Source organism: Lactuca virosa, chromosome 2, assembly GCF_052849685.1.
Source record: "Lactuca virosa cultivar CGN04683 chromosome 2, Lactuca_virosa_CGN04683_v6, whole genome shotgun sequence".
NCBI classification, from domain to species: domain Eukaryota; kingdom Viridiplantae; phylum Streptophyta; class Magnoliopsida; order Asterales; family Asteraceae; genus Lactuca; species Lactuca virosa.
This window is the reverse complement of record NC_136427.1, coordinates 233,368,137-233,369,349: the sequence shown is the minus strand read 5'-3', so window position 1 is coordinate 233,369,349 and position 1,213 is coordinate 233,368,137. Positions and strand designations below refer to the sequence as shown.

The 1,213-nt window shown below is 38.6% G+C and overlaps 1 protein-coding gene across 1 annotated transcript; it reads left to right on the top strand.

The window, feature by feature from the left end:
* The first annotated feature begins 337 nt into the window (after positions 1-337).
* LOC145156853 (uncharacterized) lies at positions 338-653 on the top strand. The gene has a single exon (XM_079076079.1). It carries the CDS (start codon positions 350-352, stop codon positions 494-496), a length of 147 nt encoding a protein of 48 aa, XP_078932205.1. The 5' UTR covers positions 338-349; the 3' UTR covers positions 497-653.
* Positions 654-1,213: the final 560 nt, after the last annotated feature.

Below are 1,213 nucleotides of genomic sequence, written 5' to 3'. Positions count from 1 at the left end.
TCAATAAGGGTAACTAGGTAATTTGAGAAATAAATTCCACAAATACTCCCTATAATTTTGCTAGTTATCGTTGATTTTAACCTAATTCCCCCCTCTTATATACGGCCTACGAATCTTCATCACCAAATCGGTAGCAGTAGTAGTAGCGACGGTGAGCGACGATGCGCTCTTCTCGGTCGGCTGGTAGGTGTCAAGGAATGAAGATGAAAAGGGTCTGAAGAAGAGACGCGAACAACAATGGCCGGAGCAACGAAGGTTCGTCGGTCGGCTTCGCAAGTCGATGTGGTCGATGGGAACAGCATAGAAGGTGTGGATGGCGCTGTGGTCGATGGTAACAGTAGGTACGACTATGGCAGTACCTTGGAGTATGACACTGTGGATGGCGAATATGGTGTGGATGGCGCTGAGTGGTTGGGTTATATCGTGCTTGACTGTAGCTGATGAGATCGCCGGTTCACTTCGTACTGGAGATATCGGTCCATTTCATGTTGGTTAGATCGCAATTTGCTATCGTTTTCGACTGCGCTGGTGAGTAATTCTTCCATTATCATGTAATAATTCGAATCAATTCTTGATTGGCGGGGTTTCTGCTTATTTTGCCCTAAGTAATATGCCCTTTAGGTATGCATAATTTGTAATCAAATCCTATGATAATGACGATGGTATGGTTAGGTTTTTTCTTCAATTAATTCGCATTCAACAGTGGGATTATGTTTGCTTCATAGTATTTTGAATTACCCATTTCGTTGTATGAAGCTATCTTCTGATGAGTAGGTACTGTTTTGAAGTGCGAAACTGTCATGGGATCAAAGTTGATATCAAAATCATATAACTGGATATAGTTTTGTATTTTTTATACTTGTATTCTTAGATTTTTAGGATGAACACCCATGGAAAATTTCTCTAGATACACGCACATGTTGGTTAAAATGCTTGGGATTTGTAGTTATGGCCACTTTTTGGGTGCATTTTTATCATTCCATCAGTGTTATTATAATTATACAAATGAAATATAACTAATACCAAGTTGCATTTTCTTGCAGGTTTTATTGACTTAGTTTCTGTTGATGTAGATATTATATGCAAAAGTATCAATCACAATTTACAATGGTTCCTCCTACCAAATGTTAGTCTTTTTAGGTAGTAAAAAGTATGGAAGAAGGCTCTAAAAATCCGATAAAGTAAAGTTGTGTAGTTAAAAGATGGCATGGAA